The 24,127-nt window shown below is 37.8% G+C and overlaps 2 protein-coding genes across 2 annotated transcripts in view; one reads left to right on the top strand and one right to left on the bottom strand.

Moving 5' to 3' along the window:
• On the top strand, positions 1-20,414 carry LOC128015430 (opsin-3-like). Its single transcript, XM_052599248.1, has 4 exons — positions 1-991; positions 11,545-11,870; positions 14,787-15,020; positions 19,612-20,414. The coding sequence occupies exons 1-4, from the start codon at positions 622-624 to the stop codon at positions 19,795-19,797; spliced, it is 1,116 nt and encodes a 371-aa protein (XP_052455208.1). The 5' UTR covers positions 1-621; the 3' UTR covers positions 19,798-20,414.
• Positions 15,139-24,127, bottom strand: part of LOC128015429 (beta-galactoside alpha-2,6-sialyltransferase 2-like) — a 20,984-nt gene continuing 11,995 nt past the window's right edge. Inside the window, exons 5-7 of the mRNA XM_052599247.1 lie at positions 23,949-24,050; positions 22,848-23,022; positions 15,139-16,097 (exon numbers count right to left, since the gene is read on the bottom strand). Coding sequence (XP_052455207.1) covers positions 15,850-16,097; positions 22,848-23,022; positions 23,949-24,050 — 525 coding nt within the window. The 3' untranslated portion in view covers positions 15,139-15,849. The remainder of the gene's footprint in view (positions 16,098-22,847; positions 23,023-23,948; positions 24,051-24,127) is intronic.

Here is a 24,127-nt window from a genome sequence, read left to right on the forward strand (position 1 = left end):
CGTAGCCTACAGTATGCGCTCTCCGCTCTCAAGTGTTGTGAAGAAGCGGCAAACTCGAGATTCACGAGCACCGGCAGCAGGAAAGGCTGAATTTGTCGCAATGTCTCCTGGTTACCGTGACTTTTGCATATCTATTATTCAGCGTCATGTCAAGATAAGATGAGCCTCCTTTATTCGACCTCTGTCTGTAAGATTTTGAGCTGTAGATTACCTGTATACATTTTGAGAGTCTTTAAAACTGTTTCATTTCGTGTTGACCTGTGCTTTAAATTTAGTAGCGGCAATAGTGGTAGGAATGAAATTATTCATGACACATTGCGACAGCATCTTCGGAAATGACCAACAAATGAAGGTTAACCTACGCTTAAATGTGTTTGTGATTAACTGAGAGGCTTTTTTATTTGGGCTGCTGAGCCCTGCAACTGTATTCACGCGCCGTGATTTTTTATTTTGAGGATTTTAACAAAATATTAGACGAAACATGAATTGAGACTTTTCAAAGAACTTCCCGTGGATGCCATGATCCATGCTCAGGTGTGGGGAAGCTCCGAGAGAATTCCGTCCATGCATCAAGCATGCAACAAAAGTAGCCTAACATAAGTTGAATAGCATTAAGCAAAGATGTTTTCTGAAGACGCTAATTTCAGTCACATTTCGAACGGCACGGATGAGGACTTGCTGTCTGCGTTAGATGACGACTGGAGCGACACTCCGGCTGAGAAAATGTCACGGACGGGACATAATGTGGTCGCTGTTATTTTGGGATCTATTCTGGTATTCGGGATCCTGAACAATTTCATCGTTCTCGTTCTGTTTTGTAAATTCAAGACCCTGCGGACTCCTGTGAACATGCTTCTGCTCAACATCAGTGTGAGTGACATGCTCGTCTGTCTGTTCGGCACCACGCTCAGCTTCGCGGCCAGTATCCGCGGTCAGTGGCTGGTGGGGAAGCACGGGTGCATGTGGTACGGGTTTGTCAACTCATGTTTTGGTAAGTAAGAATATATAACGAAAACACAAACAAAGAATGCAAAGATATAGGTACAGACAGGGAAGCACCATACAATCTGATTTACTTATAATGTGTAATAGCCTTCAATACAATTTAGGTAAACTAGTTTATTGAAATTTATTTCAATACCTTTTACTTGTTCACTAACCACAATTCATAAAATGTATCAAGGTTTTTTTATTTTATTCTTTTTTATTCTTTTTATTTTACTCTGTGCATTAGAAAAGCTGAACATAATAAAAAGTCATTTGCCTCAGTCTGTTCAGAAATGCAATAAACAACAAACAAAGTATGTGGACGCAGAATATATCAAAGTAAATATTTATGGAAATATATGAATGAAAAAATATTAGTTAAAAGTTTTGACATATTTTGCTTTCAACTTAACAGGTTAGTCTGCCAAAGAGAAAAACAGATTTATACTTTCCTGATGCATCTAAAATATGTTTTTACACACACACACACACAAACACACACACACACACACACACACACACACACACACAAAATGTCACAAAGTTATTTTCCATGCACATATATTTTCTTCTTAATTTCTCTTGTGTTCCACATCTATACTTCAACTGTTTTCCCATGCATCAAAGCTTAACTTCCCAGGGACTGTGATGAATTTAAACATGCAGTATATTTTTCACCTTACAAATTAAATTCTTTATAGAATATTTATGGCACTCCAGGGATGATCTCCCTGAACATAATTCAAAATGTATTAGTTACTTCATGATTTAAATGTCTTTATTAATCCATCTGGAACTTTAAAAATACTTTTAAGCAATTATAAAATTATTTACAGAGGGAGGTTCAACAGTGACTTTCATCAAAGAAGTCAAAAGAGGTTATACATAAAACTGCAGTCTGTAGTTTTACAAAGAAAGTGTGTGGGAGAAAGAGAGAGTTGCCCTTAACCATATTTTGGGTTAATTCATACTCAGAAGTGAGCTAAATATGTCAAAACCTCATTTTGAGCATATCATCATTTCTAAATCTGTACAAGTAAATTAAGTTTTATGGTAATACTTTAGTTCAGGAACCAGTTCTCACTATTAACTAGCATGCATCCTATGTCATGGAGGTCATAAAAAAACAGTATCAGGGACGCATTTTTATAGAGCTGCAAAGATGAGTGGGATATTGAGTATATAGTCAAGCTGTGTATAAGCATTTGACTGTTTAATTCTTGCAGTTAATCTTTATTAAGAATATTAATTAATATGGAGTAGTTGTCATGTGCTCTTATATTGTGATAGCATGCTGAGTTGTATGTATTAGGCCAGGTTAGAAAGCTGCGCACAGTGTATCCAAGTTAATCTCAAATTGAGCTTATTTCTTGTCTTCACTTAAGTATGTTGGGATTAAGTCCTCATGAGCATAGTATTCTCTTAAACTTAGATAAGCATGATTAAACTGCTTTGAAGATAAGAACATGCTGTCCTGTTAGATTTGGGAACAGTAGGAAATTGATTGCATAACTCACCTTGTTCCCACGAAAAGCCGGGGCTGAAGAACTTCAGATCTAAGTCCAAGAAGAAGCTCAGGATCAGCCCTTGTGACAAAAGCACTTTCAGAGAATATGTGAATCCATCTTTTAATTAGAAATTGTCATCAGATGACTGATGCTGAGAGAATATTTCCTCTCCAGAATTATAATAATGATAATTAGAGTCTCTCATCTCCAACAGATGATATTATGTATTTTCCTGACACCCACCTGGTTTCCATTTCTGATCAGTCTCTCCATAAATAGCTGCAATGTGGCAGAGAGTACCAATTTTGATTTGCAAAAATATTGTAATTACTTTATCCTTTTTCTCATTAAGAATGAAATAATGTGCCCTTGTCACAGTGAGAAATCACAAAACAAACTCTGTCTAGTCTTATTCACCTTATTTCTCAGCATAGAAGGAAGTTATTTTCTGTGATTCTTTCCTTCCGATTCATTACTACAAGTGAATAGCAAGAAGAAATGGAAAAACACTACAAAACAAGGTTATTTATGATTGCGATAAACGAAAATAATATAGTGACAAAGATCAGTTTGCAACTTCAGGAAGAGTGTTTTATATATCAAGTACGTACTTCTCTGGAAAGGTCCCTGCCGACAGGAACTAATCCCAGGAACAATAACATACAGTAGTTATCTATGTTCTCTATCTGAAAATTCAATTATTGATTTACATTGCAAATGCTTTGGTGCTTCAGTTTAATAATACAGATTTATGAAACAGCAGATAATATATCCTAAGAAAACCACATATATGTATTTCATCATTTCAAATGTTCCTCAAAAGACTAATAGCATGTATAATCTTGTTGGAGCCTGACAGATCAAATATAAATGCCATTTAATTTTGTGAAATTTATAGGCTTGAAAGTCATTAACATATCATTAGAAGGCACATATTATGTGCTGCTGTGGACAGGCTTCATTTCTGCTTAACAGGGTTCCTAAACTGTGTTCACTGCTCCATAAACACTTAGCAGAAGATATCTGCTAGAGTTCTCTTTACTTGACAAAATTCAGAAACATAGCACAAGAAAACTTTTCAAACAAAACATTTCACATTATATATACAGTATATATTTAAAGCACATCTACTATGCACTAATAAGTTGTACATTTGTACACAGTGTGACTTAAGAGTCCAAATACTTTTTGGGGCCCACTGTATTTGTATATAAAACATCATGTATATTTATATAAAATGGATACAGGGGTTGGACAAAATAATACGAACCTCCATTATAATGGTTTAATGTAATTTGTGTAACAAAAACTAATTTTAAGATTTTTAAAAATATTTTCACTGTCTTTATTCTTTAGCTTAAAATTAGTGTAGAATAAGTTGTGTATAATACGAGCCATGTGAGAAGTGTGTGACTTGTCAGACTTCCAAAAATGGCACATCTTGGGAGCCCCTGCATTTAACAGGAGTGTCTTTAAACCCAATTTTGTGTTTTAAGAACAACAGTCTTTAAAATTGTGAGTAGGTACACAAAGCATGACGAAGAATAATGGGTGAATGATAGGCACCCTCAAACTCTTACAGTAGAATGATTGTGTCCAAACATCTCAGAACTACTGCTGCAAAGTGAAAGCAAACTAAAATATTTACCTTGAAGTCACGGTTTCCACAAAAAAGAAAATTACCATGGAGCATTTCACAAAGCCAGCATCTATGAAACTTCAATTGTTAAAAAATTACTCACGGACAACAATGCTAAATGCAAAAAGATGGGGTCATGATCTTATAACTTGGACAGGTGAAGCACAAAAAAAAAAGAAAATCTTTCCTGGCCAGCTCAATAATCTGACTGTATGTACAGTATCACTGATGTACAGACTTACTCCACCACGTGCCCCGGATGCCAATAAAACTCTTCACCGACATGCACCTTTACTTCTTCTGCCTGTGATATCTGTTCCTTTTCAGCGCATCATCATGGACATTTTGGGACTGGTAGAAGGTTTTAACCAGACACTCAAGAATATGCTCCGCTCTGACACTGGAAGGGACTGGGAAAAGGACAAGGATTTTTTTTTTTTTGTTTAGGTAGAGGCTTCTAGTGTGGGGATTGGAGCAGTCCTGGCCCAGGGAGATCCGATTGAAGAGAGGAACATTGCATACTTGAGCAGGAAGTTGACATGGATGCACACAATGAAGGATCATAACTCTTTCGTGACCAGATGTTACCTCTCCCTGCAACCCTACCAATTCAAAATTGGCCTGACATTGACCTGGCACTCAGAACAAGATAGCTGGGTACCTGTCTTGGCACCCAATGGGTTCGTGGCCTGGAGAGGGGGGAAGTGATGTAACAAAGTGACCTGTCCTTGTTGGTTAGCACAGCACTCACACACACTCACACATTGCATCTTACCTCATTCCTCCTCCATAATTCCCTGCTGAGGGGTGGCGGCATCTTCTAGCAGCTTCATCCCTCTCACTGGCCACAGCACTTGAAGGGGATAGACGGCCTGGCATCCTGGCCTGATGGCCATGTAAACGGATGCAGTTCTCATCCGGACCGCGGGTCTGGCAGCTCACGTCTCTGGTGGCAAGGGAATCCCTCAACGCACCCTTCCTGGACCTTCCTCACATACTCTTACAAATGCTCTCAATGAATTATAATACAAGTTTTGGCAAATGAGCAGACCTTGTGTTGAATCAAAATAATTGGCAACTGCAGTGATTATAAATTGAGCATTCTTAGATAATATAGATGTGTATAAATTAATCAATGAGTATCAGTTGTTTTTTATGCTAAATAAAAGAAAAATGTTAATGCTAAATATAATGCTAATAACCTAGTGGTGCATCACAGTGTAACCTGCAGAAGGAGATACTATATCTCGGCACTCTCAGCCAATCAATTATAGCCAACCAGTTATCAATTATAGCTGACACACTGCTGTGCAGAAAAACATCTTTCAATGCAACATGTCAAATCTTGAAGTGGGTGGGCTACAGCAAATGAAGTCTCATCTGAGCACCCCTAGTGTTTTGTATGTTATGTCACAGCTTTGGGGCCGTGGTCAGAACCTCAGAGCCGGTGGCACATAAACCGCTTGGAGCTGGAAGCAGTGTTCTTAGCTCTAAAGGATTTGTTCACCACGAGCGAGAATGCGCACTGCCAGCTGTTCTTCTCCCTGTCTCACTCCCCACTGGAAGGGGACGCTATGACATCACACTGGCCAGCAACCAGGCTGTATGTGTTTCCTCCAATCAAGATAATGGCACTGGTCTTATGCAAGATCAGGGAGGAGGGGGCTTCGGTGATACTCATTACCCCAGCATTGGTTCCCTGACCTGACAGAGCTGCTGGTGGTGCCGCCCTGGCCTATCCCCATCAGGAAGAATCTGCTGTCTCAAGCGAGCGGTGTGGCACCCAAACCTGGAGTTATGGAGGCTTCATGTGTGGCTGCTTCGGGGAGATGAGAGGATCTGAGCGCTCTGCATTCATGTGTGCTCGACACTCTCTCGGAGGCAAGGGTGCCCTCTACAAGGCGTTTGTATGCTCTAAAATGGGGAGTGTGTGTGAAATGGTGCCATGATGTTCATATCAACCCGGTTACTTGCTCTGTGTCATATGTTCTACGTTTCTACAGTACAGACTGGATAGTAGATCTCTGCCATCAACACTGAAAGTCTATGTAGCCGCTATTGCCTCTTTCGTTCCCCGCTGGGTGGGCAATTGACCGGTAGGCACAAGCTGGTGGTGGGTTTTCTTAAGGGAGTGAGGAGATTGCATCCCCCACGTCCGCCTTTAGTCCCATCTTGGGACTTAGAGGTGTTGTTAAGAGCTCTTTCACAGCCACCATTCGAGCCTTTTGCATCCGTTAATATGAAGGAGTTATCTGTCTATAAGTGCACTTCTTCTTGCCCTCGCTTCAACTAAACGCATAGGGGATTTGCATGCGTTTTCTGTGGACAGTGACTGTATTCGCTTCGGACCCGGTGACTGCAGCATCACTCTCCGACCGAGGCTGGGCTATATGCCTAAATCACTATCTACCCCCTTCAGAGCACAGACTGTTTCGCCCTGTCTTCTAAGTCATCGACCTCGTGTGATGCGGACGCTCAGACTTCAGTGTGCACTGTCAGAGCTTTGAGGATTTACATTGACCATTCAGCCAGCTTTCGGCAATCGGACCAGCTTTTCGTGTGCTACGGTGGTTGTGCGAAGGGACGGCCCGTGTCAAAACAGAGGCTTTTTCTACTGGGTCGTAGATGCTATCATGGCTGCTTATACGTGCCAAGGTTTGGAATGCCCTTTTCACATTAGGGTCCACTCAACAATAGCTATCGCCTTCTCCTGGGGGTGGTCAAGAGGTATGTCTATTCAAGAGATATGCTTTGCAGCTGGCTGGTCTTCTCAGAATACCTTCGCCAGGTTCTACAAGCTGGACATTAAGTCCTTAGCTTCTTGAGTGCTGTTGGTGAGTGACTGATTAATACCTCTATTCATGTGTGTTGCGGTCTCGTACAGTATTACTCTACGCAGCCCTATGCTATTGTTGTTGTCTGTCTTGTACTCAGTGCAGCTTCCTGTTATTCATGTCTGATTCACTTCGTGCTACCTTATTATGTTTTGTGTTATGCTGCTTAACACCATTATTGCTGTGCAGCCCCTTACAGTACAGATGTTGCGTCTGCCTTGTTCTCAGCACAGCCTATGTTAGTACTGGCCAGATATGTAAAATTTGTATGCCTGGGTTTTAGGCGCTCATAAGCGTCCCTAGTGGTTGGGAATCATGTGTGTTCTATCTTCGCTGAGTGTCTATCTTATTCAGGCTGCTCATAGCCTTTTTTTGAATATCATTCCCATAACGGAGAAATATCTCTGTGATGTCTCATGAAAGCTTGAGACGGAATGCTCCAGTTACTATCGTAACCTCGGTTCCCTGAGAGCGGGAATGAGACATAGATCAGTTAAGCAGTGTTCACCATAAGATTATGATGTAATTGTCGCATTCACCACATTTTATACTGCCTCCCGAGCTTGTCTGTATTTGCATGTAATTGCATACTTCGCGTCAATTGGCCAGTCATTGACTGGCGTGAGCCAATAGAACTTCAGGAAAGGTTGGAAGGGAAGGAGTTCCCATAACGGATAAATATCTCTTAGATGTTTCATTCCCACTCGCAGGGAACCGGGGTTCCAATACTTACTGAGGCATTCTTTTAATTGTGATTATTTAACATTTAACAAAAACCCACCAATTCACTAAATTATAATACTTCATAAGGCCAATAAAAATCTATTTTAGTGAATTGTTAGCCTTCTGGAAAGTATGTTCATTTACTCTACATGTACTCAATACTTGGTAGGGGCTCCTTATGCATAGATTCTCTATGGGGTTCAGGTCTGGTGAGTTTGCTGGCCAGATAGTGAATTGGTGGGTTTTTGTTAAATGTGAGCCAAAATCATCACAATTAAAAGAACCAAAGACTAACTTAACCAAAAACTACTTAAGTCTGTGTGCACTTCATGCTTCCTTCTGTTGACCAACTTTTTGAAGATGATGATTTCATTTTCCAGCAGGATTTGGGACCTGCCCACACTGCCAAAAGCACCAAAAGTTGGTTAAATGACCATGGTGTTGGTGTACTTGACTGGCCAGCAAACTCACCAGACCTGAACCCCAGAAAGAATCAATAGGGTATTGTCAAGAGGAAAATGAGAAACAAGAGACCAAAAATGCAGATGAGCTGAAGGCCACGGTCAAAGAAACCTGGGCTTCCATACCACCTCAGCAGTGCCACAAACTGACCACCTCCATGCCTCGCCGGATAGAGGCAGTAATTAAAGCAAAGCCCCTACCAAGTATTGAGTACATGTACAGTAAATGAACATACTTTGGAGAAGGCCAACAATTCACTAAAATAGTTATTTTTATTGGTCTTATGAAGTATTCTAATTTGTTGAAATAGTGAATTGGTGGGTTTTTGTTAAATGTTAAATCATCACAATTAAAAAAACCAAAGACTTAAACTACTTCTGTCTATGTGCACTGAATTTATTTAATACATGAGTTTCACACTTGAGTTGAACTTTTCCACAACATTCTAATTTATTAAGATGCACCTTTATATTGTACCTGTTGAATGTGATGCTATTATCCCCTTGTATCTGGCTTTGAGTGAGCTGTATGCAAGTGTCAAAAAACCCATTGGGCTGAAAAAGCTTAATAATAACAGTGAGAACATAAACATTAAGAAAATAAACATGCTATTACAAATTTTCTCATGTATTTCTTTCTTTCTCGTGTATTAAGCCATTCTCTTAAGTTTACGAAACTTGAACTTATGCTTGGAGCTTAATTTTTTTTAAGCTCCAAGTTTAATAAATTAATCTCTGTTCTCAACATTTGTGACATAATGTTGTTTGTTATTCAACATTAAGTTCCTTCCTTATAATCTGATTGGCCGAACAGCATTAAATATTGTTTATATTTAGTCCAGTAGGACTAGGACTTTTCACTGTTTGTATCACTCCGTGTTTGCATGTTCCAAAATAGTAAGCCGTCAGTGTAGTGGTGGGGATTTCACAGTTACTATATCACACCAGTAGATGACGACAAGTGATAAAGTAAGTCTCTATCAAAAACTGATTCATTCAGGAATTGAACATCACTTCTTTGTGTTGCTTGGAGACAGCCAATGGTTGATTCTGCTTTGACTTGGTTTGGAACTATTTTTGTTGACCGAGCTAAAATATAATCTTTTTTTTACAGTTTTTTTAATCTATAGCACACAAAGTTACATATAAATTCAATAGTATTTCCCCACAATAAGCATCAAGAATAAGATAACTGATTTTAACCAGCTTTGTATTTCCATAATGTCAGTATATGAGTAAAGGAACAATATGTATTACTCTTCACCCTTATGTGTCACTTTCACCAAGATATCAGTGTTCATTTGTCAGCAAAAGTTGCAAAATGTGTAATTTGGCGGCCTTTGGTCAGACTTGTGGGCCTCTGTGAAAACTACAATGTGATGGAAATATTTTATGTAATGGCCTCGGAAGGAGTCAAAAGGGAATGTTCAACATAGAATGTTAAGTAAAGTGCAGACTAAGAATGCTAAGATCAAAGTGTCCCTTGTCCCTATAATTAAATAATCTATACTTACTCAGAAAGTGCATAAAACAGTAGAACTTACAGTCATGTGACAAACCAAAGACTTGAGTGACATTGAGTTTTACTCAGACGACAAGAGTCTCTCTTGGATGTTGTGACCAGTGGGCTCCCAACCATGAATAAAACTTTAATTCCTGCAAAGAACAACTTTGGAGTGGTGTCTGTGAAATGCTGCACAGCTGAGGAATAGAAGTACTAAAGATTATATGCTCAAAAGACAGTGAAAGTGTTGGAAGACTATAGAGCCGTCCTTGGGCTGAGGTAACCGCATAAGCTCAGAATTGCAGTGAGAGTATATAGATGCTGAAAACCTGTGTGCTTATGTGTGATTGAGTATTGTATTATGTTGTAAATATTAGAGGAATTCAGGGAATTACCTTGATACTGTAGTTCTTTGGATTGGATTGTAAGTATTCGGGGAATTAACCCGAGATACTGTAGTTATTATATTAACAACTGTAGTAGTTTGAGTTGTCCCAATTAATATTGGGAATTTCCAGGACACTACTTATCATACTTCTGCATTTTTGTATCCCTGCTCACTCATATTCTGAATGAGCCCAGAGAAATATGAGTGCTGAAGTTTTCCTACCTTTTTCGCCACAGCACACCCTTTTTTAAATTTAATGTTTCTAGATAGCCAACTTATATTGAAAGTGCTTTATTACTATCGCACAGGTGAGCAGAAGGTAAGCTGCAGTGTCTGACTCTACTAAACAACACACTCAAGATATGAAAATTACCCTGTAATCCCCTGCTGTGTGTTTCTGCAGTTCAAAAGTCCTTGGCTCCACACTTGTGTGCCATTTCTTGCATACACAGACAAATACGACAGCCTAGGATTCTGTCAACAGGCTCAAAAATAAGCAGATTTACAAAGATCTTTATTAACACATGCCTTTGCAAATGTAAGGGGGAGAAAACAAAGGAACAGTGTGACGAGTGGGGCGGGGCCAAGAGCCCTGGGAACAGGGAGAGGCCAGTAGAGTGATTGGAAATTAGCGACACCTGCTCGACCCACCGGTCTCAAATCCCACGGAGGAGATGGAAGGATATAAAACAGGAGCAATGACAGTGAAGGACGAGAGAGGACCAGGCCTGGATTTTAGTTTGTGTTTTGCTTTTGTTTGTGCGCGGCAGCCATCCATGAGAGGCTGCTGCGCTGTTTCTGTGTTTATTTTGTAATTAAAGTTTTTGTTTGATTGTCCACCGGTTCCTGCCTCCTTCTTCCTGTGATCATGAAGTTTTAATGTGTTACAAACAGTTTATGAGCTCGTCATATTCTGGCGAATATCTGGTGAATTAAAGGAATTTTCAATCGTATGTAATAGCAATAGAATATGGCTGTGGTAGTTCTCCAACTTTATGCTGTGTTTCTTGAAATAGCCATGAACCTGGGAGTCATTTATAATTATTGTTTTGAAAATCATAACATCACTTTGACATTAGGAGTGCTTCTCTTGGGAACTAATGTAAATAGTAGGGCATTCATTGTGATTCATAAGAAATTATTATTTTAAAACTTACTATCCCTAAAAAACAACAACAAAACACTTTTCATGAAATGTGAATTAAAATAAATAGTTGCTTTCTTATTTTTAAAAGGGGTCCCTAATTAGGGTGTCATCATAATTTTTTCATGTCTTTCTCTAGGCAGCTTTACCTTGGAGTTTATAAATATAGAACTTACTCATGGAGCTTAAGGAAATATTCCCGGGTTCATTTACTTCATTAGCATTTTGTTCTGCTAATTTAAATAACAGTTCTGAAATAATTTAGTTGATTGTACAAGTGGCTTTGTAGTTTAAAAGTGAGCATTAAAATACAGACTAATTTCTCTGTTTTTTTTGTTTTTGTTTTGTTTTTACAGGGATTGTATCATTGATCTCTCTGGCAATCCTTTCGTATGATCGTTACAGTACTTTAACTGTTTACAACAAGAGGGCCCCAGACTACAGCAAACCTTTGTTGGCTGTCGGGGGCTCCTGGCTCTACTCACTGTTCTGGACAGTCCCCCCCTTACTGGGATGGAGTAGCTATGGACTTGAAGGGGCAGGAACCAGTTGTTCGGTTACATGGACAACTAACACCCCGCAGTCACATTCCTATATCATCTGTCTGTTCATTTTCTGTTTGGGAATCCCCGTGCTGGTCATGGTGTATTGTTACAGCCGGCTCCTCTGTGCTGTCAAACAGGTAAATTCAGTCACAACGTCTCAGTTCAGTGTACTGTAAATCTTATTATGTGTGTACAGTTTGCAATGTGCAGTTTGAAATCTTCTCTGGAACTAAACAATAACTCTCTGACTCGAGCTAAAATAAGGTCAATATCTCAGACTCCAGATAAAGTTTAAACAGCCTCAAAACGCCGGTGAAATCTGGAATCCACATTCTCTACTATGCTGAAAAATACGATCAGTCAGTGCTATTGTGCACTTGATCGAAATAGTTCACAAAAAATTATGTTCTTGATGTGACCTCATGAAAAATATCTTTCTTTAGCCGTTTCTGAAAACTCAAATACTCAAGTTCTGTTTTTAGCTTCTAAGAAAGCATTGTGCATTTACATAATAAAGAATACCATTTCTGAAATTTGTTTAAAGCTGTGCATTGAGGGGGCAGCTGTTGCCTAATGGTTAGGGAGTTGGACTTGTAACCCAAAGGTTGCAGGTTCGAGTCTCAGGCCCCGTCCACACGGAGACGGAGCTTACCCCAATCCAATCTTTTTTTTCCTCGTCTCAAGAAATATCCGCGTCCACACAAAACCGCATAATGATGTAGTATACATGCCAGACCAGTATGTGGCGCTGTAATTCTGCCACAGAGATACACTAAAAGAGAAGAAGACTTGGACTATGCTCATAAACCTTGCGCGTGGTACACAAATGAACATGGAACACTACATTTATTAATCAGTGTTAATTTTAGTTAATAAAAAGACAATCGTTCAGTGTTTGTTCATGTTTTTGTTGCTGTTACGTGACGTAGAGCTGTCTGACTAGGTGGGAGACGTGGGCTGATGACGTCAACGTTTCAGAAAAAATACGGATTAGCCATCCAGACGAAAACGCAAAGACGGCGTTTTCAAATTGATCCACTATGGGACCCGGTTTCAAAAAATAGCGGTCTCACCTTATGAAATGCCGGATCTGCGGTTGGAGAAACGCCTATCCGATAAAAAATTTGTGCGTATTCACAGAAACGCGTCTCCGTGTGGACGGGGCCTAGAGCCCTGCGCGGGACTGTTTTCTTCATCCCGCTCCCGCCCACGCCCGCCAAATTTCTGACCATTACCTCCCACAACGTGTGTGTTACACTCCCGCCATATGTATGCCCACTCCTGCCCGCAAAACTCTAAGAATTTATTCCCGCACAATAATAGAGATGCATCGATTTTGTGTCTTCTCCTGTCCCGTAGGGAAAAAAAAAAACACGTATTTATATTGATATTGATATTATTAAAGAGATAATAATGTTTGTTTCGTTTCCCTGGCCTGCATGTATATAAAAAAAAAATATATAAAAAAAAAATAAAAACACACACACACACACACACACACACACACAATACATTCAAATATAATTTCGTTTTTATCAAAAGCTTTTCACACAAAAAAAGACTGCTTTGCAAAAAAATATATATATATATACATAATATGATAAACTAGGCTACATGAAAAACACCAGTTTTACAATTATTAGCCAAATGTCACAGGTATTCTGTTTGAAAAATACAAATAAGAATAAAAACATTCAAACTTAGGCAGCCTGCTCAATAACACTGGCATCATCATGCCTCTTGTGTCAGGGTTTGGCAAGGAGGAACTCAGGTGCAGACAGGAAGTAACTAAACAAAGGATTTATTTGTACAAAAAGGGAAAACAAAACCCACGAGGGGGAAAACAACGGCTAGGGCAGAAACTAAACAACTTAACAGGACAGGATTGACATGATAAACAAACTCTTAAACACTAACTACAAACAAACACTCAAGGTTATACAAAGAGTTCAAGGATACAGAAACATCTAGAGACACTCACGATCTGGTAAACAATCACAAATGTGGAACAATGAACTGACGAAAGACAGAGCACACTAGGAGATCTAAATAGGGGAACTAATTAAGACACGACAGGTGGCACAGATAGGACAATCACGACAAGACTAGGATAACAAGGGGGGCGGGGCGAGGGAGCGAGACAACACAAGCACATGGCCCAAAGACAAGGCCATGTGCTTGTACACAAAACACGGGTCTGTCATGATCCTGCCTCAAGACTAGGGAAAAATCAAGGACACGAGGGCAGAATCATGACATCTTGACCTAATTAAGAAATGGCAACAAGGGGCTGTGCTCAAAAAACAACTCTAATAAATAACATTAGGTTCTTTTCTACATCATCTATTGACATCTTCTCCATCATGTCGCTATAGGCAACCTCCCTATCTCGCAGTGTTTTTTTTAGCCACCCATTCCCGCCCGCAGCAAAATTCAAACCGCCCACTCCTGCGAGATTTGCGTTTGGTCCCGCCGGACTCGGCGGGACTCAATCCCAATACAGCCCTCTAGACGGGGCCTCAGTGCCAGCAGAAGTTGTAGATGGGGGGGGGAGTGAATGAACAGCACTCTTTTCAACCCTCAATAACCATGGCTGAAGTACCCATTAACAAACAATTGAACCCCCAATTGCTCTTCGGGTGTTGGATATAGCTGCCCTCTGCTCCTGGTGTGTGTGTGTGTGTGTGTGTGTTCCCTACTCACTGCTGTATGTGTGCACTTGGATTGGTTAAATGCAGAGCAACAATTCTGATTATGAGTTACCATATTTGGCAAATGTCATGACTTTCATTATATTTGGAATGCAGTTTATTTGTTCCACATATAGACTTCACACATATGCAAAACTGCTGTGATATATCTTTTTTTTATATCAATAAATTATATTCCTGAGCCTGATAAATCAGTAGTTCCTCTAAACCAGATGGTAGGTTCTTTCTATAGTGAATCAGAAATGCTTTCATGAGGGACTTGCTTATACTGAAGACCAGTTCTGAATCATCTGCTGGTGCAAACAAAAAAATACAATTCAATGTATACATGTTTTTCCTCAGGTAGGGCGGATCAGGAAGACAGCAGCACGACGGAGAGAGTACCACATTTTATTCATGGTCATCACAACAGTGGCGTGCTACCTTTTGTGCTGGATGCCTTATGGGGTTGTTGCGATGATGGCCACATTTGGACGTCCGGGGATCATCACACCCATTGCGAGCGTGGTGCCATCCCTCCTTGCCAAAAGCAGCACAGTCATCAACCCTGTTATTTACATCCTTATGAACAAACAGGTTTGACTATCCAAACTTTTTCTTTAGCACTGATTCAAGGGATTTGATTTCTTATCATCTTATCACAGTCCTTCCACAAATCTTAATCCAACATCCACAATGATGAAACAAATTACAGAAGAAACAATACCATGTACAAAAGTGATTGTAGGAAATTATAAATAACACTAAACTACTTTCAAAATGTGAGTTCTTTAAACAATAACAGAATATATTCAAAATATATTCAAGGTTTTTTAAATAGTTCCAACTTTTTACTAAAATGCAAGAAATAAATACAAATGTTAATAGAAATAATATGCACAACATTCAGTCAAACTTTTCTGATCAAGACACTCTTCTCAGAGAGGTTTGTCAGTAGTAGTTCACATTCAAAATCGATTTATATTATGGAATTAACTATTTATATAAAAAAAACTTTAATTAAACTGATAAATTATCTACAGTTAAAATCTAAAGATTTTGGCTCTTATAGTACATTAACAGCTTTAAACTGTCATTCAACCAATGAGAACTGCAAAAGATTTAATCACGAATTACCATAAAATATTATGAGAACAGCACAGACAGAAAAGAGAAATCTATGTTCCATTTTAACCCATTACATACTGTTCTTTGAAACTTTTTTTGTCCTGCATCACAATCATGTTTTGTGTACACAGCAGATGCAATCTCTAAATTTAGGTAATTTTAAGTTCATCAGGCAGAAATTTGTTATGGGTGAAGCCCCATTAGATGATAAAAGTCTATGTTAGTATAAGTTTGAAGGGCTGGACAGTTTTGAAGACCTGTACACCTTTTTATGCAACTGTACATTCGAGTCTGTAAATCACAGTGTACACTTGATCTTACTGAATCCTGGCAATGTGACCTTTCCCTTTTTCTTGAGATCCTCCTCAGAAGCTGCACTCATTCGCTTGACAAGCACTTTCTCATAAAGCAGAGGGTGGTATGCCCCTAATGTGCAGGCCGCGTCGTAATATGTCTCATAGTAATGGCAGAGACTGGTTTGTCTCATAGAAGGAATGTACTCGTACACATGGACCTCTTCACAAAAGTTCATCATCATGATTATACCTGTTAAATACACACACAGATACAACAATTTCAGTTTGCTTCTCACACAATTTATTGTACTGTACAATACCAGTCAAATGTTTAGAATAATTATAATATTGTTTTTGAAAGAAAACTCTTATACTCACCAAGGCTGCATTTGTTTGATAAAAATAAAAAAAAACTATATATATATATATATATATATATATATATATATATATATATATATATATATATATATATATATATATATATTTATTTATTTATTCATTCCTGTGCTGGCAAAGCTGAATTTTCAGCAGCAATTACTCCAGTCTTCAGTGTCACGTGATGTTTTAGAAATCACTCTAATATGCTAATATTGTTGAAAACAGTTTTTGCTGTTTAATATCCATCATAAAAACCATCATACACTACCATTTAAAGGTTTTTGGTAAGGAGGAATAGTTTTTTATATTTAGGACAGACACATTAAATGAAAATGAAAATTAATAATAAAGACATTTATAATGTTGCAAAATATTTCTGTTTCAAATTATATATATTATTATATATATATATATATTATCATATTTTTCTCAAAGACATTAAGCAGCAAAAACAGATTTCAACATTGATAATAATAAGAATCATTATTAATAATTGAGCACTAATTATTACTGAGCACTAAATCAGCAAATTACACTGCTTATGTAACACTGGAAACTGAAGTAATGGCTGCTGAAAATGTAGATTTTCCATCACAGGAATAAATTGGATTTTAAAATATATTCACATAGAAATCTGCTATTTAAGCTGCAATAACATTTCACAATATTATTGTTTTATTGTATTTTTACTCAAATAAATGCAGCCTTTGTATACTTAATAGTAATAAAAAATATTAATGGTTCTAATCTGGTAGTGTTTACTATAGATACATCATATATAAATTAAGACATGAAAGTTTCAAACCTCATTCATTGTAATTGTCACTCACATACAATGAATGGGGTTTGGAACGTTTAAGTCCTAATGGGTTAATAGTTTAAATCTGATAAGACATTAGTACACTGCACACATTCTGTCAGCTGTGTGTACTGTGCTCTTTTGGTGTCTCCCTCTCTGAAGTCTTGTATTTTAGTTTTACATCAAGACACTGGTATCTGCCTGCAGGCTGGCAACACACACACAGCCTGACAGCACCCTGCCAAGATCAGACATCAGAGTTGTATCACTGCATACATGCACACACACACACACACACACACACACACACACCGGAGACACACACACCGAAGCACATGCATCAAATACTTGGCAGTATAGTCACATGTCAATGTGAAGGCCAATCAGGGGCCTGGATGGGCTGAGACAAAGCCAATCAGACATCGAGTCTCTTGAGATGGACAATAAGGCATCCACCTAAGACAGATTGTTTGTTCAGTGTCCACATCTATAGGTTGTCAAGGCAACAAAGTGATCCAAGTGTATTGACTAACACTAACCCAGCAGCTATCATTTGAGAACCAGCAGGGTGCGTGTCTCATGTTGCTCACTGTAGTTCGGGGTATGCCACAGGGACTTGTATGTGAACTGGTCTGAATTTAATTGCCACACTTTAGGCACACTACAGAAGCTGTAAAGAGATGATAGCATGACACACACTAAGGATTGAAGGTTAACAGCTATTTCTGCACCTTGCTTCTTCACAAGTGACTGGAAATCTGGCATCTAATCAGAATGAAGAAACAAGTCCATGAAAACATTCCAGTTCATAATTACTGGGTCAATGACATGACTCTTATTTTTGTCTTATATATGAATTAATCAATAATACATTAAAAATGCAAATAATATAATACTAAATAATAAATAAATAATAATAAATATTATGATTTAAATTACATTTAATTGTCATTGAAGTAAAATGTTTCTTTTTAAAATGCTACATTTTTTTTCAAAACCATGTAAAATCAACATTAAAATGAAAAGAACATGAAGTGTTTTAAAACTAGATTTAAAAAATCTTCATGTAATTGAGATATTCCCACTTCAATTGGCCATAAAAATTTTAAATTAATAACTCTTAAAGAGCCAGTAAGATGAAAATTCTAAGCTTCCTATCACTGTTTATAAGTCCTGTACAATAGGTTTAAATCCATCCAAGGTTAAAAAACATTGTCATTTTGTCAAAATATCATTTTAAAATTACCTCAATTCTCAGAGATCCCCAAACGGTCCGCGCGAAGCTGTTCAAAAGATTCAGTTTCCTTAAACCCCACCTTTCGGTAGCATACTGTGTTCTGATTGGTCAACTAACATAGTCAGTTTTGATTGGTTGTTCCGCACACAACGTCATGGTAAACAATGCATTAGCATCTTTTTGGGGTGAATTATGTCTTATTCCTCTCACCGCGAAGCAAACAGTAAAATAAAAAACTTGAACAGTCTCGCTGCTTTTTCTTCTGTGTGTGCGTATTCAAGCCGCGCGCTTCAGTTTGAATCTGAATAGCGCGTTCAGCGCGGGGGTGTGGTCACATTAGATATAATGAAGGGAGATGTGAAAAACAGACATCGCGTTGTTTTCATATGGATTACTTTATCACAGAATATCTGTTTTCGGCAGCACTTGTTTAGTTTTAAAGTAGACATGTCAAGCTTTCTATAGATATCTCTCTCATGTCTCTTCGTTGAGTATTTACGGAGTTACACTTCATTTTAATGTTTGTAAATGAAGATCAGCGCAGACAAAGCCTGCAGACAGCACTGATAAGACGCTCGAGAGAAAACAAACTTAAACAATAACTTCATAATCATACTTCACGTTGTGATTTGGGGATGCTTGTTGGTCTAAATAAAGTTGGTAATGAACCCTCTTTTATGGCCAAACGCTTTGAAAATCCTGCCTTGAACTCCCCGAGATTAGAAAAGCAGTCATCAGTGAAATGTTGTGAACACAACAAAAGGGATTTGTTGTACTGCTCTGGTATTGTGGTAAAAATGAATTTTAGCCATTGGTTCTTCTGATCTTCATTCTTTGGCAGTGAAAATAAAACAAACTTGCCTTTACAATTAAAAACAAACTGTCTCCTCGACATGATGCTATCACACCAACCACTAACCAGAGCGTCTGTGTGGGGGGTGGGGCAGGTCAGAGTTCCGTTTCTCTCAAGACGGTAGGCGGAGATTGTTCTAGTGACGTACATAGAGATGGGCAAAAGATTTGAAATCTATAACGACTCGTTTCAGCGATTCAGAGTCGACTCCTTACTTTAGAAGCCAAAAACTTTATAAATCGTGTACTTTTTGGTTTAATTACTTTGCACATTGTTTACACTGATAGACAGCTACATCATACACTGTAATACAGGTAATTTTTGATTTCCCATCTGTGTGGCTCTTTAAGAAGAATAAATAATGCACTGAGGTGTTACAATTCAAAGTAAGTTAGACAACTGTCACACAAAATTGAAATGTCATACAAAATTTAAGTGGCTCTGCATCTTTTGTCTCAGAAAATATGAGTGCTAATGTATTGTGTTTTGTGCAGTTTTACAGGTGTTTCGTCATCCTGTTTCACTGCAAACGCAGCTCTCTAGAGAATGGACAGTCATCTATGCCTTCAAGAACTACTGGTATCCAGCTCAACCGAAGGGCTTATAGCAACACAGTGGCTGGCAACGCATCTCCATCCATTGGTCTCCAAAATGAGTGCAGCACCCCTGTCTCAGGCTGAACCAATCCACAAAATAAAAATCACACCTTGATGTTCCATTCAAAACCTACATACTGTCCCAAATGATGCCAGAACAAAAATCAACTGTGTAGTGTTGTTGAGTGCCTGTACTCTCAGAAAAAAAAGTATGAAAGCTGTCATTGGGGTGATACCTATTTAAAAGGTACACTTTTGTACCTTTCAGGTACTAATGTGTACCTTTAAGGTACCAACATGGACTCTTTAGGTACAAAGATGTGACTTTTGAAAAGGTACCATCCCAGTAACAAATTTTGTACCTTGTTTTCTGAGAGTGAAATCAAAAGCTGAAAACCAGAACTGTAGCAAATAAATCTCTATAGTCATCTTTGTGATGAAAAACTGTTGTTTGACTTAACACACACCATTTTCGGTAAGTGTTTGTATCTAACTTGTCAATATAAATGTTACAAAGAGTGAAAAAGGTGCAAAAATCGACTGGTGACTTGTTAAAATGGATGTTTAGTGGTACATTACTTCTGAATGTGCTTCCCCCATGTTGACTGTATGTTCCTAACCCATTTAAGGTTAGGCCTGAAAAAGATGTTGAATAAATCTGTGAATTTAAAGGAAGCTTGGAAGACTGGTAAAATCCTCAACCCATGACTGCTTTGTATTATTTTTCTTCCCTACTCTTAATCTCTCCATTATTTTCTGGAGATCAAGCATGGTGACATTTGGATCATTAGTCACATCATTGCTTCAAAGCTGTGTAGTGATCTAAGACAGTATTTCCAAACATGGTCATTTTAAAGGAAGAGTTTACTCAAAAATTTAAATTTGGACATTTACTCATCCTTACTAATTTAAGTGTTTCATTAAAATGCGTGAATTTAGCCCAGTGGCAGTATTAGCAAAAATGTGCATGTGGTAAGCAAATAAACATCACAGTCTAGTATTTGGCGATGTACTGTCATTGTATCGAATTCACCCAAACAAATATTTATTGGAGGCTTCTCAATCAGAAGGCTGTAGAAGCCATAGAAGACTGAACTTGAAAGGATGTAGCCTTAATAGAACACAGCAGGGGTGACATTTTTTTGTAGGCTTCGCTCTGGAAACAAGTTACAGTGTAGCATTTTAGCTCTTCTGGTACCATTGAAGTCAATGTTTTTTTGTATGTGTTTTTTTTTTTTTTTTTTTTTTTATGGGTGGTTAAAACAAGCTCAAGCTATTTTGAAGTTGTACCCCTTTGTGATCTTTTAAAATCTTTTACTTGTTTTGAAAAAGGTAGTTGCTAATAAGTGCCTAAATTGGACTACAGAGGTTATCGGGGACAATAAAGCTCATCAAGCAAAGGAGGTAAACTCATCTACTCACTATTCTTTCAGAGGCTCAACGTGTTTATAATCACGCTCTTGCAAACAGGTTTTTTTTACTACATAAAGACTGTAGGTGTTCAGTGCTCTATGGTGGAGGTATCGAAATCTTCAACAACAACCAAAAAGGCTTCAAAATGCATACAAGTTTGTTCATTATCACATAAATAAATAAACTTTGGTTGAACTTAGTTTTTGTAATAATTCAAAATTAAATAGATCCTTCTGGGATTTTGTTGAAGCAACCAAAATATTGAAATAAATAAATGTGGGCCCACAAAATTACACAGTCACTCCAGAACTCTTACTCTGAAGAAGTAAGTCATATAGTTTTGGAGCAACATGAGGGATGGAGTAAATGAAGTGTGGTTGAACTATTTCTTTACATCAAAGCCATCATGGTGGGTTAAAGGTACAATCCACAATCACTGACTAAAAACAATGAATAACAAAAAAAAAGAAAAGAGAAAAAAGAAGAAGAGTGTTTCTACATTGGTGGTTGTTGTTGTCTCTTAGTATTATATATTTTATTGCACCTTTGCTAGCACATATGCTGTTTGATAGGCTTAGGAATGTTCATTTTCTGTTTGAGAGCCATCAACTTGTATTACCAGCTCTGATTCACACAGACCTTGATTATATGTCAATTGTACAAGAAAATAAACCAACTACCCAAATTAAACTAATTAGCATAAGTTCTCAATCTTTCTTAATTTGCTTGTTTGTCTCTTTTAGATCTTGAATTTTTAGTCAAACCTTCATTCATTAACATTCAGCAAAGAAGCCACAAGGGAGACAACAAGAAAAAGTGTGTATGTGTGTGTTTTCACACACATTTATTGGCTCTATCCTGCCTTGGGCACTCAGACACAGACAGCCAGTTACCCTTACGATAAATACATTTATTCAAGTGTGCTTTAATATACTTTTTATGTACTTCTCAGAAATGGGCTTTATGTACCTCTCAGAAATACACTTAAAATGTAATTTAAGTATACCTGACTCAAACTTACAAAAAGTCGAAATATATTTGTGCTATACTTGTGCTCCTAGAATCTGTGTTTTTATTATTATACAGTATAGGGCACTAGTACACATCTTCTGCACAGAATTTCCAAAAAAAAACAAAAAAAAAACACATGTATTATAACATGATCAACTGACAATAAAGTATACTCTACTACGTATACTAAGTATACTTAAAAATACACTTGAACTTTACTTAAGTATACTTAATAAAATAAACTTGCAGTATACTACTTTTTGGTAAGGGTAGCCATTGGCCTGTGGCAAGGTAAGTATCCTCAAGAAATGTAATGGAGAGTTTGCTTTTTTCCACATGAAGTCCCTGCCTGATTGAAATAATCCCGTCATGCCCCTGAATCAAACTGATATTACCTAGTAACACATTTCAGCATTTGCACACACACGCACACACACATCCTGCAGTCTTCAGTCAAAAATAAATTCAAGAGGAACAGTGAATACAAACAGACATGATTATCATTTGTAATTCAGCAGATATGCTGTAAAAGTAGGCAGAGAAACATTTGATCTTGCTTAAATTAGGGTCGAATATGTGCGTCAACTGCACAGCATGGCAAATCTCTAAGAAATTACCATCACAACATGTGGCACAGCAATTTTCCTGAGTGCAAGGATAAAAAAAAATGGATAGATATATGTGCTTGTGTTAATGATGAAGAGACATACCTAGAAATCCTGAAGAAGGAGGGTTGGGTTGAATGTTCTCCTGTGTGTTGCTTTGCACAATATCCCAGAGATTCCAGATAAATGAAGGATGCAGGATATAAAAAGGCTGCTCAGGGAAATTCTTCCTGTGATTAATGTATGGCGTAAACAGGTCATAATCTGGATGCTGGTACCACTGTGGGTATTGAGAAAATAGGAAATATTATGTTAACCATAAAGTCCTGACAATTAGGCCTGGTTTCAAAGACAGGACATAAATTAAGCCTTAGTTTAATTAGGACTTTTGGTATATATACCCACTGCAGGGGCAGTCAGGTTTTGATTTTTATCTGTTGGTATCTGATAGAATCCATCAGATTTATCTCAACAAGATGTCCAGGACCTCCAGCAGAAAAAAATAGGCCCACAACATTAAAGATACAGCGGTATATTTAACTGTGGACATAGGATACTTTTTTTTATCCCCTTATGCATCAAGCCAGTATTGAGTTTTTCTGCTAAATGTTCTATCTGCATATACAGTAAGTACCATTTTTATTCACATATATTCTAAAAGCATGTATGTGCCATATTTTTGTGTATTTGGGAAAATATTTGTAACATATTTGAAAATGCACATTTTGGTTATATTCTGAAATATATGCGTAAATATCTGTTCCTTTAAGCTTATTTCAATGGAATATTATCAAGCTCCAAGACGTTGTGTTTTTGTGAAATGTGACTCATTTTTACAGCTGTTATGGAGTTTTAATTATAATTATAATTATGTTTTTTTCAAGTACTATTTTGCAAGAATGATTTTTCCCCCCACAACATCACATGCTAAATTGGAGCTGCTGTGGGATGCTGACGAGGCAGAGATATCTTTTTTTTTTTTTTTTTGCAAGTGCAACCACTGGATCTAATCACTGTAAATGATTCCTCTAATGGCCAGTATGCCGATAATGTCAAATCTAAACCTTTCAAGTCACCCTGCTTCAGCCTTTCAAAATATACATCTCAGGAAAGAAAACTATCTAAAAAAACTACACAAGCAAAGTTTAACAGGGTTGAATGGCATTACGCTTCTGACAGATTTATTATATGATTTAACTTTCATACCTTATGCAGGTCAATATTATAAGGAGCAGGATCCCAGGCTACCAAGGTAATGTTCTCAAAGAGCAAACTGCTGTTGAATTTGTGTATGTGGTTTGCTAGAATCTGATAAAAGAGAAGAAAACATCTCTATTTATTCCTTGCACACAGGGAGACAGGGTAAAGGTTAGTGTCTGTGTGCA

The sequence above is a fragment of the Carassius gibelio genome, chromosome A6 (genome assembly GCF_023724105.1).
Source record: "Carassius gibelio isolate Cgi1373 ecotype wild population from Czech Republic chromosome A6, carGib1.2-hapl.c, whole genome shotgun sequence".
Taxonomy (NCBI): Eukaryota; Metazoa; Chordata; class Actinopteri; order Cypriniformes; family Cyprinidae; genus Carassius; species Carassius gibelio.